Source organism: Callorhinus ursinus, unplaced genomic scaffold (assembly GCF_003265705.2).
Source record: "Callorhinus ursinus isolate GAN/ISIS: 27379988/994484 unplaced genomic scaffold, GSC_fseal_2.0 scaffold4, whole genome shotgun sequence".
NCBI lineage: Eukaryota > Metazoa > Chordata > Mammalia > Carnivora > Otariidae > Callorhinus > Callorhinus ursinus.
The window spans coordinates 149,927,458-149,941,439 of NW_027397066.1; the positions used below are offsets into that span (position 1 = coordinate 149,927,458).

The window sequence follows — 13,982 nt, forward strand, 5'->3', positions numbered from 1 at the left end:
TGGGATAATTCTGCCACTCCAGCATCATTCTAATTTACCAGACGTTCCAGTGGGAATAGCTATTGCTCCACCACATCCATGGTGATGTCAATCATACAAGGGTTCTACTATTACTCTCTTCCCACACTGGGAGAACCTGTGTGAGGGAAGGGGGACCAATGCTGTGAGACTACCTCAGACCTATCTACCATAGAAAACCAGTCAATCAGTGCGCTACTCTATGGTCTTGCCGCCTCACTGAGCTCCATTCACATAAAGAAACACCAGTGCACCATGCCATCAGACTACCCAGAGCTTCTATCCTCCATTACCTCTTCCCATTTCCCTTGCCTCCCCCTATATGAAACCCAGGACTGGAGAGAAAAACAGTGACATCCCTCCCCCCCACTCTCTGTACTGTTCATCTTCCTTCACTCCTATTCTATCCCTCTTCCTCTACCTTATTCAAGACTTGGTTTAGGGAAAGAATAAGCTCTAAATTCATCTGCACTCTCCAAAATCTATCGTAAAATCTGAATCCAAGAGTTCCTTCCAGTGCCCAAAAGAACATAGTCTTTTTTTTTTTTAATTCAATTTAGTTAACATATAGTGTACTATTAGTTTCAGGGGTAAGATTTAGTGATTTATCAGTTGCATATAACAGCCAGTGCTCATTCCATGAAGTGCCCTCCTTAATGCTCATCACCCAGTTACCCCATACACCCTCTCCCCTCCCTACCCAGCAACGTTCAGTTTGTTCCCACCCCATTTGGGGCCATCCCCTGCTTGCTCTGTTCTCGCAGGTCTGTGCCACCTCTGTATCTTTCTCATGTCTCCAGAATGTACTGAACAGCTGTGCAGATTGCTCACTGCACAACCCTACAGGGCACCATTCACAGAGGCAATGAGGTGCATTTCACAACAGTACATAATGGCTTGGGGGTCCCCCTTCCATACTTCATACAGTTTCTTTGTCATGTCAGAGTACCTCAAAGACTTCCCTGAGTTGGCAGCTCTGAGTTCCTTTCCCCATTTGTGAGAGAGTCTTGCACAGAGGTATATTTCTCTATTATAAGAAAACAAAAGTTCATTATGGCAAGTGGGAATTAATGCATGTCTCAGTATTGGGGACAAGTTTGAGGAATGGTGAGGAGAGGGGAACCATGGAGCATATAGGCCTTACATGAATGGTAACTTCTATTCAGTTCTAGCAGATTCTTGCCATGCAAGGGATGCCAAAAGAATGTTGCTATATCTTCTGATTTATTTGATAGAAGTAGAAATCTGGATTGTTAGGGGGATCTGGCTGGCTCAGTCAGTAAAGCCTAGGACTCTTTTTTTTATTTTTTTACCTTCCTTAAGTTCTTTTAATTTAAAATCAATTAATTAACATATAGTGTATTATTAGTTTCAGAGATAGAGTTTAGTGATTCATCGGTTGTGTTTAACATCCAGTGCTCTTTATATCACGTGCCCTCCTTAATGCCCGTCACCCAGCTGCCCTATCCCCCCACCCCCTCCAGCAACCCTCAGTTTGTTCCCTATAATTAAGTCTTATGATTTGCCTCCCTCTCTATTTTTATCTTATTTTATTTTTCCTTCTCTTCCCCTATGTTCATCTGTTTTGTTTCTTAAACTCCACATATAAGTGAAATCATATGATATTTGTCTATCTCTGACTGACCTATTTTGCTTAGCATAATACCCTCTAGTTCCATCCACATTGTTGCAAATAGTAAGATTTCATTCTTTTTGATGGCTGAATAATATTCCATTTTAAATACACACACACACACACACACACCAGATTTTCTTTATCCATTCATCTGTCCATGGACATCTGGGCTCTTTCCATACTTTGGTTATTTTGAACATAGTCTTTTGACATGCAGAAGTCTGCGCTTTCTCTCTTTTCGAGGGGAAAAGGTACACATTGTTCAGAATATAATATTGGTGAATTAAGTGTTTTAGACTTTTGAAAACAGGGGAAAAAAGCAGATGAAATATGTTTTTTTTAATATTCTTAAAATCAAAATCTAACAAATTAGTAAGAAATTTCCCAAACAAAATTCAGGTGTAGGGTAGGCAACTTCTAAGATGGCTTCCAATGATTCCTGCCTCCTGGTATCCATGCTTTTATGTAATCCTTTCCTATTGAGCCACTCACTTCTAATAGATAGTATAGAGTTGACTCTTGAACAACATGAGTTTGAACTACATGGCTCCACTTACACACAGATTTTTTCCAATAAATATATAGGAGGGGTGCCTGGGTGGCACAGTCTGTTAAGCATCTGACTCTTGGTTTCAACTCAGGTCATGATCTCAAGGTAGTGAGATCGAGCCCTCAGGGGGCTCTGCACTCAGCTGGGAGTCTGCTTGAGATTCTCTCCCTCTCCCCCTGCCCCTCCACCATCCCATGCTCTCTCTCTCTCTTCAAATAAATAAATCTTAAAAAAAAAAAGATGTGGTATATATACAATGCAATATTATTCAGCTATAAAAAAAAAGAAGGAAACCCATTTGTAACAACATGGAAAAATCTAGAGGATATTATGCTAAGTGAAAAAATCCATATATAGACAAATACTGTATGATCTCACTTATATGTGAAATCTCAAAAAGGTCAAACTCATAGAACTAGAAGGTAAAGTGGTAATTGCCAGAACTTGGAAAGTGGGGGAAATGGAGAGATGTTAGCCAAAGGAAACAAACTTTCAGTTATAAGATGAATAAGTTCTGAGGATCTAATGTACAGTATGGTGACTCTAGTTAATAAAACAATGTATACTTGAAATTTGCTAAGAAAATAAATCTCACATATTCTCACCACCAAAAAAAAAAAATTGTAACTATTTGAGGTGATGGATGTGTTAATTAGTTTGTGAGAATCATTTCACGATGTATATGTACTTCAAATCATCACATTTGATTGTTTAAACCTAAGCAATTTTTATTTGTTAAATATACTTCAATAAACCTGGGGAAGAAAAGTTAAAAAGAATGGTTGGGGTAACAGATATGTTCACTATCTTGAATGTGATGATGGCTTCACAAAAGTATATGTGTCAAAACTTATCAAATTGTACACTTTAATATTTAAATTTTTACGGCATTTATATCTCAAGAAAGTTTTTTTAAATAGTGATAGCTATTTAAAAAGACCTTGACAGAATATTATGCAACTTTGAAAAATATCACTTATGAAGAATTTTAATGAGACAAAAAATACTTATGGTATATATCATGTTACAAAAGCAGGATATCTGATTACAAGTATATGATTCAGAACTGTTCATAACAAAATATTAAATAATAAACTAGGCATACCTAAAACTTTCTTAAGAAACACATGGGTTGTTTCTGAGAGATGGGGCTCAAGTGTTAACTCTTCCTTCTTTGTAATTTTTAATATTTTATAAATTGTCCAAAATTAACATTTAATTTTTGTAGTAACAAAAAAATTATTTTTATTTACTTAAAAAAAGAAAAAGTGTAGTTCTCAGGTCTCCATTAGTATCTTTAGAAAATCCAGGTCGGGGAGCAGTGCCTTTGTCAATAGGAAAAGCTGTCAAGGGGGGAAAGGGCTGTCAGTTTTTTCCGCACATAAGCATTGCCAGCTTCTCTGCCTCAGGGAAGATCAGTGTAGCATATCTACCTGGAGCAGGGCATACCCCAGACCTGAGAGGTTTGTATGGGAGGGCGTGCTCAACCTTCCCTTTCTGCACTCTCACAGCCAGAGTCAGATCCTGCCACCAGTCTCCTCAGCGGAGGCTCCCAGCCATGAAGCCTCTCCTCATTGTGCTTGTCTTGCTCTTCTTTTGGGACCCAGTGCTGGCAGGTAAAATGGAATTTTCCGGGGCGGGGTTCGGGGTCAGGTCATTTGTCTAGAAGGGCAATTCCACTAAGCAAACCTATGAATGTCTTCCCACCATGGACCCTTCTATTTTCAAAGTGGAAATAACATCAACCGGTCTGACGTTAGCAAGACCTGAGCTTGAATCTTGGCTCTCCAAATTTTGTTAGCCATGCAGTTTTAAGCAAAAGTCTAATCTTCTCTGAATCTTAGTTTCTTCATTTGCAAAGTGGCAATACTAACTTCAGCGTCTTGCAAGGATTAAGTGTGATAATGTATAGAATAGCCCTGTACATTGCACATAGGGTACCAGACTCATGAGAGCTATCATTATATCATCATTAGTAATACCCCATCCTGTTTTGCCATTATGGTTTTGTCCCTAAGTGAGGAACATGTCTAGGCATAATAGTCAAAACCAGCAAATAGTGATAACACAATTTGTTAAGCCTTCTAATTTGCTGAAATTGCTTATAGTTAATTTATTATTTGTAGATGCCTTAGATACATGGAAAAATAGATTTGGAATGGCTTGTTCCAAGAGAATTAATAAGCTTTATGTGCTAAAAGAAATGTCTGATCAGATGAAATTAGCAGGTAGAGAGACATGAGAGAGAGCACTGACTGGTCTCATGGTTTAGCTTGACCATATTCATTACTGAATTTAAAAATCCCTTCCTGAATATTCTCTTCACTCAGGGCTACTGAGTCAGTTCAAATCCAGATGTTATAGGATCCCATTTAATTTCTCATCTTCGCTCAATAACCTCTAGGCAGATGAACCAGATTTTTGGGTCATGTGACTCAATAGGCTGGATTTAAGAATCCATACAATCCAGGCCTCTTGAAGCTGCTGATGGGACCAGTTCCTCTATGGTTTATAGCAATGCATTCATGGCCTCTAGACAGTCAACTAGATAGTCTACAATATTGCTTTTAGTGCCTTATGCATTCCCAAAGCTCATCATTTCCATAGGAATTTCTTACCTTGTTATGCAGATCACTACACTTCATCTTCTCAGGCTTTCATCTTTTTTTTTTTGCATGTTAGGAACACATTTTATTTTTTTTATTGCCATTTTTGTTATTATTAACATATAATGTATTATTTGTTTCAAGGGTACAGGTCTGTGATTCATCAGTCTTACACAATACACAGCGCTCACCACAACACATACCCTCCCCAGTGTCCATCACCCAGCCACCCCATCCCTCCCACCCCCCTCCACTCCAGCAACCCTGTTTGTTTCCTGAGATTAATAGTCTCTTGTGGTTTGTCTCTCTCTCTGGTTTCATCTTGTTTCATTTTTTCCTCTCTGCCCCTATGATCCTCTGCCTTGTTTCTCAAATTCCACATATCAGTGAGATTATATGATAATTGTTTTTCTCTGATTGACTTATTTCGCTTAGCATAATACCCTCTAATTCCATCCACGTTTTGATGGCTGCATAATATTCCATCGTGTGTGTGTGTGTGTGTGTGTGTGTGTGTGTGTGTGTGTGTGTACACCAAATCTTCTTTATCCATTCATCTGTTGATGGACATCTGGGCTCTTTCCATAGTTTGGCTATTGTGGACATTGCTGTTATAAACATTGGGGTGCACCTGTCCCTTCGGATCACTACATTTGTATCTTTGGAGTAAATACCCAGTAGTGCAATTGCTGGGTCATAGGGTAGCTCTATTCTTAACATCTTGAGGAACCTCCATACTATTTTCCAGAGTGGCTGTACCAGCTTGCATTCCCACCAACAGTGTAAGAGGGGTCCTCGCCCAGGCTTTCATCTTTCCAGCTAAGTGACCCTGATCCCTTTTTCTCCCTATAGGACAATTATCCTCCAGGGCATGATGACATGCATAGGCTATGTGTTGGCTCAAAATTCCTACAGAGACCAAATATTTGACACTCTTTTCCTTTTAAGACCTTCTTACATATGGAAATAAAGGAATATTCATATTTTGATAATTCTACAGAATAGCATGTCTACAAAAGTGTAAGTTCAGCTCAAAATACCTTGGGCTCCAATAAGACGTAGTAAATCTTCAGAATATATTTCATCTTCCTCTGAATTCATAACACCATTCTATGCTGCAAATGCTTCACTGCACTTGTCATCTTTTCTCCTCTCTCACAGATATTTTGTTTTCTTCTCTTTTTTTTTTTTTGTCTAGACTGAAAATTCTTAACGTCTATATCATACTCAAATCTGTACCCCAACAGCACCTGGATTTAAGAAAACTGGTTTGGGAATGAATACATAATTAAATAATGAGCGAATGACTACATGCATAGGTAACCTGATTGTTTTGAGTGTATTAACTGACCAGTTTGGGCAAACTTCCAAGTTATTAGTTGTCTTAGCTCAGACTACCATAACAAAATACTGTGGATTGTGTGGTTTAAACAAAATGTATTTTCTCACATTTCTGGAGGCTGGAGAGTCCCAGATCAACTGCAGGCAGATTCAGTTTCTGAGGAGAGCTATCTTCCTGGCTTTTAGACAGTTAACCTCTTCACCAGTCCTACTGGATCAGGGGCCCACACTTACAACCTCAATTAACTTTAATTACGTCTTAGAGTCCCTCTCCCTAAATACAGCCACATTGGAGTTTAGGGTTTCAACATATGAATGGAGGGGAAAGGGGAGGAAAGCTGTAGTTAATTTTTTTTTTCAATTATAGAACCAAACATTATAATCAAGTCTCCTTGGAATCCAGTTTGATAAAAATAGAAGTACCAATTCTATAGTCCAGAAAGACCCATAGTGAATTATCTTTCCATTCATTTTCTTTCCAGGCTTGAATCCACTGGCATCCGAAATGCACAGGAAATGCTATGGGAATGGTATCTGCAGACTTGAGTGCTCTACAAGTGAAATGTTAGTTGCCTACTGTATGTTTCAACTGGAATGCTGTGTCAAAGGAAACCCAGACCCCTAACAAGAGAAACCAGAGAATGCCAATGAACTTGAAAGTCCTCGACATCCTTTCCACCATCTTTCACACAGCAAGGGAATTTAGATTACTCTGTGACACTGTCATGTGCCCACAGCTGTGGGTTTTTAGCATTTTTTAAATAAGCCATCAGAATCTTAGGATTTTGTATTTGAAAAGATGAGCTGCTGCCTTCCTAAAGACAGCTAAGCTTCTCATGAAAACTTAGGATATATTTTATCACTTCCAAGTAATATCCATGTTCTTCTCAGTGCTGATTTCTCTCTTTCCTTGTAGAAAGGATGTCTTAATTATTTATAGAGGCCTCAAGTTACAGAAATATCTTTTTACACCTAGGCTTTACCCTTCCATTCCTTCAACTCCCCATTCACTTTCTGTTTGGACTGCACATCTTAGTGAAACAGATCTGCCCTAGGCCCTAATGACCTTGTATGCTTCTCACATAGACTGCATAGACAAGGCTTAACGGCAGGCTGGCCGAAGTCTTGACTGAGTTTGACCATGTAGTTCTTCTTGAAACACAGGGAAAAGGCCATGTTGTAATGGGCAGTCATGAAGCAGGTTCTCAGCCACCTCCCTGGTTTCAGGAAGTGAAAGCATGGGACTTTCCACCTCAACCTCCTTAGGTTCAGCTACAGGCTATCAGACCACTTGGCTATCATTTACAGTTGACTCCTCAGCAGCAAAAGGGCCCAACATCCCTGCTACCCATCATCTGGCCCCTTTGGTTGGGTTCATCCTGTGGCCCTAGGAGCTAACACTATGCAGATCTTGCTTTGCTGTGTATGTAAGTAATAAATTTTCTAAGTTCATTTGGACTCACCGTTTTCTTTCCCAGTCATCCTTATGAAGGTGTGGTAGGCAAACCTACAACTTCTTCTGTGGTGCTGCTTATCCTACTGACTAAAGCAATGCTACTGAATGTCTGCCTAACTGCTCAAAACCATCAACCTACATACAGATGCCTGAGTGTGGAGTTCTGCACATGCCGTTCAGCACAAAGGGTGCAGTAGCCAAGGGGGAGGATTCTGGGTGTGGAGCAATTTTCTTTAACTTTAGTGCTGAATCCAGCTTGGACTCTCTGGCAATTCTGAAAAGGTGGAGCTCTAGGTGCAAATCGCCAATTGCTGATCTGGTACATGGCTGAGGAAACAATGCTTAAGTCCTGGCTTAAAATGACAGTACTGTCTTTGGAAGAGATGAAAGGAAGATAGTAAATGGGAAAGATGAGGGGTTGTGAGAAGTCCTACCCTCCCAGGTGCTCTTCAGCCTTTGATGAAATCCAGTGTTGGTATCTTTAGGGAGGAAGATGTTAAAAATACAGTAGAGTGTGTCCTTCTCCCAGAGACCCAAACTCTCCTGTGGAGTCAGTAGGGGAGATGGTTTAAATGGAATGGCATTAGAGATGGCCTGGAATGGCAGTCATGGTTATTAAGCATCCAAAGTAAGGAACACATCCACACAGGGCCCAGGAAAACCCTCAGACTCTGAAGGAGGCAGGAGAGTCCTTACCTAAATGGCACTGAATCTTATGGAACTGTGACCTTATAACATCCAAGGAGCCTTAGGCTTGCTTCTCATTTTACTCTTTCACTTCAGATGTACATTCTCTATACACACAGATAAAGTGAAATTTGAAAGCAATTCAGTCTGCTATCTGAAGAACCTCTTTTTCCAACTGGGTGAAAGGACATTGTTCTCCCATCGGAGAGGGGATCCCCAAAACAACAGAAAAAACCTGAGCTCTCTCTGCTGGAACAACAGAAACTCTCTGGAATCTGGTTAAGCCTTGGACAAACAGAACTTCCCACTACTACAAAAAAATAAAGATGGATAGGCCAACACTACACTGCCTTTGTCTTACTGTTCCATAAGCCCAAACCTCTACATCCATATACCCTGTCAGGAAATGAACTCTGTTATTAAAAGTGGTAGCTGCAAACTGTTTTATTCTTTTGATACAAAGTGTGTATACTACACAAACAACCTCTAGCTTTTCTGGGCTCCTGTAAATATGGAACCTGAAAAGAAATTGGCTAACTACGACTAGTCTCTGTACATGGACACATCCAAAAGAAATTTAATTCTAAGATCAAAAGCCTTCTTTAAAATAATGTATTTACCAAACATCTCAGTAAAGCAACAAAATGTGGAAAGGTATTGTCACAAATTAGAGCAAACTTCCTTCAGAATTCTTTTCAGATACCACTCCCTGACATCCCACTCATCAGTGGCAAAACTGCACTCTCTAAAAATAATACATGGTTTCCATCAGTAGATGAATGGATAAAGAAGAAGTGGTGTGTGTGTGTGTGTGTGTGTGTGTGTGTGTATAGTACGTATACAATACATAGTAATATATAGTATATATAATGTATATACCACTTCTTTATACATATAAAATATATATGTCTGTATATTATTTCCATAGAAGAGACATTAAATTGCTTCTAAATAAAGAGAAACAAAGCAGACACAGAAACACAGACAGGCTAAACCATCGTTTTAATGGGATGGTACAACTGAGAAAGATCTGGGTCCCCAGAGGAAATCAGAAGGAGCCCCAGGTACTCAGATACTTATTTTCCAATCTGTATAGGTAAATACTTTTTGTCAATGCAGCACAGAAATGCACTATCACAAAAAATATGATATTCTTCCCTTTTTCCACATGACTTCCTGCAAACACCTTTGGATCGCCAGCATGTAGAAAAGACTCTTCTTATATACATATTCGGTCCACTTCTAACTGTCAACAGAAACAAGGGTTAACGCACAGTGTTCTGCAGGGTCATGGTACCATGGATAAATCAGATTAAATCAGATTATAATTTATAACTTTTTAATGGTAAATTGGGTGGAATCAAAACATCCCAGTCAAGTTATGGCTGAGTGCCTTCTTTTCAGTGGCTCTTATTTTTCGAAGAACCTATTATAAGTCATCAGTTCCCATGGTCCCCACTTACATGAATCACTAATTAACTATATGCAGGTACCAGGGCCCAGCACATTCAGCTTGGGACTCTTTGCCATGGAAAGAACCTCAGAGTAGTCCCAGGGGTCTGCAGAGGCCCTACACCAGGAGGCATGCTAGGGTCTGGGATAGTACCAAGGCAGTTTGAGATCATCAAAGTCTCAGCTTGAAGAATAAAAGATCACTGACCTGGAATTAGAGAAGCCCATGCTTCTAGCCCTGCATCCCAATAACATTGTGTGTGATTTTTAGCAAAGTACCTTTACTACCTGCCTTGGCTTAATCACCGGGTACTTGAAAGCATGACATGGGATAATGAGTGTGAAATGGTTTGAAATACCTGAAACCCATATCTAAATCTTTTGCTAGTATTTTTTTAACCCTAAGACCTGGGTACCTCTGGAAGCTAAGGGGTGAAGGAGGTTAGTAGGAAGGCAGTTTAAGAGGGTGAGGGTGGCTCTGAGTCACCCTACTGAGCTATCCATCAGTCTCTCCATTCAGCCGGTTCATGGAACCATCTATTGGGGCTTTGCAGTATGAGAATAATCAATGCGGTATGACCAAAGGCCACTGGCAAGCAAACTTGCCTGCCATGTGCCCGTTAGCCCTCAAGCACCCCTCTGTGGACAGCAGAGTCCAGCAGCAACACAGTGCACCACCCAGGACAGTGGCAGTCTCAACACAATCCTCACCTGGGCCTGTCTTTTGAGTACTTCACACTTGACCTTTAAGTGATAACTTTTCAGTATGAAGGTCTGGGTAGTTTTCTGCAGACCCCAGCAAACTACAGGCAAAAAAATAGTTTGAGAACTTCCACTTCAGTGACTTCAGTGGACCCTTCTTGGTATTATCAAGTTGCTAGTTTCTGTCCAGAGGATGTAAATTCGGAGCCCTCTCACAGATGTTCCCAAGGATCCCATCATGCTGTAAGTTAAAACTTTGGAGCAACCAGCTCTGTTTGTTAATTCTGCTCACCATAAAATTTGCTTAGGCTTCTCAGTGTGAGAAAAGTAATTCAGGTAACTGACTTAGGAGGGCAAATTCGAAGAGTCCTGAAGGAATGGTCCCCCTCCCACTCCCAGATCCCACCTGTCTTCTAAAGTTCTCATGCTTTTTCTTTTCCCCACGTCTGCCAATACCATTCGTCCAACTTTCCCCTCACACTTCACAGACTCCCCAGACCAAAATCCAGAACCATCTTCTTCACTGGAGAGAACCACTTCCTGCTATGTGTCCTTTAAGGGCATCTTCTCTCCATTTTCTGGAACAGCCCAAAGTGTCCATCTCTGATCACATCCCTTCCTGCTTCAGCTTCCTTCATCCAAGTCCTGCTTTCTTCTCAACCCCTCTCCCTTCACCGCTTATAATTGCATAGGGAGAATATTTCATTTTACCTGGTGGAACACAGGAGAGCAAGGCAAGGACCACAAGGGCCAAGAGCAAGCTCTTCATAGCTAAACCGATCAACAAAGAGACAGCTGGAAGGTAAGAGAGAGTCACTCTATTTGTAGCTTTCCAGCCACGGGGACCTGCATGGCTAGTGAACCTTTCAGGAACAAGAACATCTGCTTGCTCCACTGAGCAGTCCAATAAACTAAAAGTCTAACTTTGAACATGACATCTCACCATTAAAATCTTCTTCCTTAGTGCCACTTGCATGCTGGAGACCGAACTCACACTGTGTGGATAGTCCAAGTCCAGCCCTGGTAGGATGCTGTGTGAGTATCTTTGTATCTTCATTGTACATCCACTTAACAAGTGCCTATGGTGTGCAAAGAACTGTAAGGCTGCCTTACGTAGTTAACAAAATGTTTTCAGTAGTTTTTAACCTCTCTCTCTCTCTCTCCCTCACACACACACACACACACACACACACACACACAAGTAGATATTATTCTCCCATTTTAAAAGCAAATAACATGAGTTTCAGGTAGAGTAAATGACTTCCGCAGTTGACACAGATTGTATATGGCAACAACATAATTTTTCCTGACTCCTGCCTACAGAAGAATTAAAGTATGGCCCAGCCCAGTTCTAGTGTAGCCATAATCCATTTAGAGAACATAAGAGCTTCCCAAAGAGCATGGGCAAATCTCTCTAACACCACCAACATGAATCTGGAGATCACACTGCATGTTACCGCTCCCAGTAAGCACACCCTTTGTCCTGGGCAACGTGAGATACACAAAGAATTTACGATAGAATTCCTGCTTTGAGGTACTGACAGTCAACAGTGCTTGAAAGTTCACAAAGTGTTTTAAGCTTTACAAAAGCTCCATCTGATATTATACAAAGAGTATAGAACCCAGAATCAGAAATTTGAGTTCTGATCTGGATTCAGATTGATGAGCTTTTAATAAGGCACTTGCTTTACCTCTTCAAAGGGCAGTTTTCCCACCTATGAAGTAGATCGTACACCATCAGTGCTACTTATCCCAAAGGCTTGTTAGGAGTTCACATGAGGCAATTCTTGTGAAAAGTCCTTTATAAAATGTACATTTCTGGGACTGTTAGATCCATATAACAGAAGAAGACATTTGAAACTAGAGATGGTAGAGATAGTGCTTCTCCAAATAGTAAGCAGAAAAGCCAGGACAGGAACCAATTTTTCCATCACTCTGTCTCATGGTTTTTCACCATATACTCTGTGTGTGTGTGTGTGTGTGTGTGTGTGTGTGTGTGTGTGTGTGTACATATCACTTTACTGGACTATTGTTTTCAACTTCAAAAAGTTTGTGATGTGATTAAGATTATAGATCTATGGAAGACTCCTAAAAGGATTGCTAAGCAAAAAATCAATAAGTACAGAAAGAGTAGAAGACAGGAGGTTGGAAACCCCACAGGGGAATGATCAAGTGAGCACGAGAGTACTAAGGGACACTCTCCTGAGGATCACTTTCTAACCTGGAGCATTAGCTACAGCTAGATCTGCATTTTCTCACGCCATCTGTCTATTACCTCCTCTTATCCAACCAATCTGCCCAACATCTAACTTCACTCTTTCCACGGTGCCCTCCAGAATCTCAGTTCCTTCTACTTTACATCTCTCCCAACATACCCTTCCACCTCTGGGTCAGTGAAATACTGGGTTCTCCTCTGAGGACACTACTTCCTAGTAGCCTTTGGCAATGGGAGGCTATTCATCTGCTGAGGCTCCACATACCATGGGACAGGCAAGCAGCATTTCACAATCTCCTAAGAGTCCCATGTTATTTTCAGAACAATACCAGGCATGCGCCTGACACATCCTTTCCCTCACCTCACCCACACCAAATCTTACCAGTTCTCTTCTGACACACAGTTTACACCCAACCATTTCACTCCATCTCTGTTATCACCATCAATTCAAGACACCACCATGATTAAACTAATTAAACTAATTAAATACCTCCTCGCTGGTCTCGCATGTTATTTTGACATATTTACTATTCACCCTTCCTTCAGTAACCAGAATAACCTTTATAAAGGGTCATGAAATTGGGTTATGCATTTGCCCTGCATAAAACCTTTTATTGGCTTCCAATTGGACTAAAATAGAAAGTGCTTACATGGAGGACAAGGTCCACCCTGATCTGGACCCTGGTTGCCTCTCCCAGCCCAACTCCTTTCATTTGTCCACTCCCTTACTATCTTCCATGCTAATGGACTGCACTTTTTTCAAATATGCCTACCTAACAGCTTTTCAGGCATGTTATTCATACATCCTAGAAATCTGCATCAGCCTCCCCAATCTTCACCCATCATTTATTCAATTAAAGGGATGGTCTCAGCCTCTTCCACAGAATGAACTTTCTTCTACTTGACTACACACTACATGGACCTTGTATATTATATATACATGAAATTACATCAAACAAATCCAATTTTTTTTCTAGGATGCTGTATTAGGTTTCCAAGGACTGCCATAATGAAGTACTATGAACTGTGTGGCTTAAACAGCAGAAATGTATTGTCTCACAGTTCTGGAAGCTAGATGTCTGAAATCAAGACACGTGCAGGATTGGTTCTTTCTGAGGGCCGTGAGAGAAGGATCTGTTCCAGGCCCCTCTCCTAACTTCAGGTTGCCTCAGGCATTCCATGGCTTGTAGATGGTGTTCTCCGTGTCTTCACACTGTCTTCCCATTGTATGTGTCCATGTCTGTGTCCAATTTCGCCCTTCTCATAAAGATATAGTCATATTGGATTAGGGTCCACCCCAATGACCTCATCTTGACTTG

General features: G+C 40.6%; 2 protein-coding genes across 2 annotated transcripts; one reads left to right on the forward strand and one right to left on the reverse strand.

The window, feature by feature from the left end:
• Positions 1–3,762: 3,762 nt before the first annotated feature.
• Positions 3,763–6,776, forward strand: DEFB134 (defensin beta 134). Its single transcript, XM_025873945.1, has 2 exons — positions 3,763–3,820; positions 6,634–6,776. The coding sequence occupies exons 1-2, from the start codon at positions 3,763–3,765 to the stop codon at positions 6,774–6,776; spliced, it is 201 nt and encodes a 66-aa protein (XP_025729730.1).
• A 2,531-nt stretch (positions 6,777–9,307) lies between these two features.
• On the reverse strand, positions 9,308–11,217 carry DEFB135 (defensin beta 135). Its single transcript, XM_025873921.2, has 2 exons — positions 11,160–11,217; positions 9,308–9,540 (listed from the first exon to the last, which is right to left on the reverse strand). The coding sequence occupies exons 1-2, from the start codon at positions 11,215–11,217 to the stop codon at positions 9,371–9,373; spliced, it is 228 nt and encodes a 75-aa protein (XP_025729706.1). The 3' UTR covers positions 9,308–9,370.
• Positions 11,218–13,982: the final 2,765 nt, after the last annotated feature.

What these genes read in the sequence shown, in the direction of transcription:
- DEFB135 (XM_025873921.2), bottom strand. Translation starts at nt 11,217, where the DNA reads ATGAAGAGCTTGCTCTTGGCCCTTGTGGTCCTTGCCTTGCTCTCCTGT. An exon ending in GCTCTCCTGTGTTCCACCAG is followed by an intron (nt 9,541 to 11,159) that starts GTAAAATGAAAT and finishes TTCTGTTGACAG; the next exon opens with TTAGAAGTGGACCGAATATG.
- DEFB134 (XM_025873945.1), top strand. Translation starts at nt 3,763, where the DNA reads ATGAAGCCTCTCCTCATTGTGCTTGTCTTGCTCTTCTTTTGGGACCCA. An exon ending in TTGGGACCCAGTGCTGGCAG is followed by an intron (nt 3,821 to 6,633) that starts GTAAAATGGAAT and finishes TTTTCTTTCCAG; the next exon opens with GCTTGAATCCACTGGCATCC.